Source organism: Corvus brachyrhynchos, unplaced genomic scaffold, assembly GCF_000691975.1.
Source record: "Corvus brachyrhynchos isolate BGI_N302 unplaced genomic scaffold, ASM69197v1 scaffold307, whole genome shotgun sequence".
NCBI lineage: Eukaryota > Metazoa > Chordata > Aves > Passeriformes > Corvidae > Corvus > Corvus brachyrhynchos.
In genome coordinates, this window is record NW_008239288.1 from 3921254 (window position 1) to 3922099 (window position 846).

At 68.9% G+C, this 846-nt stretch overlaps 1 protein-coding gene across 1 annotated transcript in view; it reads right to left on the minus strand.

The window, feature by feature from the left end:
- TAF3 (TATA-box binding protein associated factor 3) overlaps nt 1–593 on the minus strand; it is a 114257-nt gene extending 113664 nt beyond the window's left edge. Inside the window, exon 1 of the mRNA XM_017740400.1 lies at nt 374–593. Coding sequence (XP_017595889.1) covers nt 374–524 — 151 coding nt within the window. The 5' untranslated portion in view covers nt 525–593. The remainder of the gene's footprint in view (nt 1–373) is intronic.
- Between the last annotated feature and the right edge of the window lie 253 nt (nt 594–846).

Below are 846 nucleotides of genomic sequence, written 5' to 3' on the forward strand. Positions count from 1 at the left end.
AACCCACCTCCCTGCACCCTGCTGCCCTGCCCCCCAGAGCCCTGCCCAAATCCCACCTCCCTGTACCCTCCTGCCCTGTCCCCCAGAGCCCTGCCCAAATCCCGCCTCCCTGTGCGCTCCTGCCCTCCTCAAATCCCACCTCCCCGTACTCTCCTGCACTGTCGCCCAAACCCCAGCACTACCGAAATCCCACTTCCCCGTGCCCTCCTGCCCTGCCCAGATCCCCCCTCCCCGTGCTCCTGCCCTGCCCCGGCAGCCCCCAGCGCTGCTTCCTTGGCGGGATGGCCGAGATTGTCAGGGCTCACAGAGCTCACTCAGTCTGGGCTCTGCTCAGCAGGGCCACTCACAGTGGCCTCCCAGGCCCGTGTCCAGCCGCATTCCCCCCGGCCCAGCCCCGGCAGGTACCGCTGCAGCACGTCGGTGAGGTGGTCCCAGGCCGAGACCTGCACCGAGTCCCAGCCGAGGGCCTGGCAGATCTGCGCCACCGACACCCGCAGCAGCCAGCGGGAGTAGGTCTCGCACATCCCGCCGGGGCCGGGGGCCGCGGGAGCTCTCACGCACCGCCCGCCACCGCCGCCGCCATCTTGGCGCCGCCCCGCCCCCGCCAGGCAGCGCCGCTCCAGCGCCGAGCGCATCGAGCGGGGCGGGGCGCGGAGCGCGGAAACAGCGCCCAGTCGCCAAACGCCGCGTCCCGCAGCGCTGCGGGGACCCGCTGGGGTCGGGATAATATAAATAATCAATATCAGTATCTCAGTATCGCCAGATGTCTCCCCGTGCCTGAAGGGAACTTACAGGAAGGTTGTGGCAAGACTATTTACAAGTGCACGCGGTGACAGGACAAGGCGG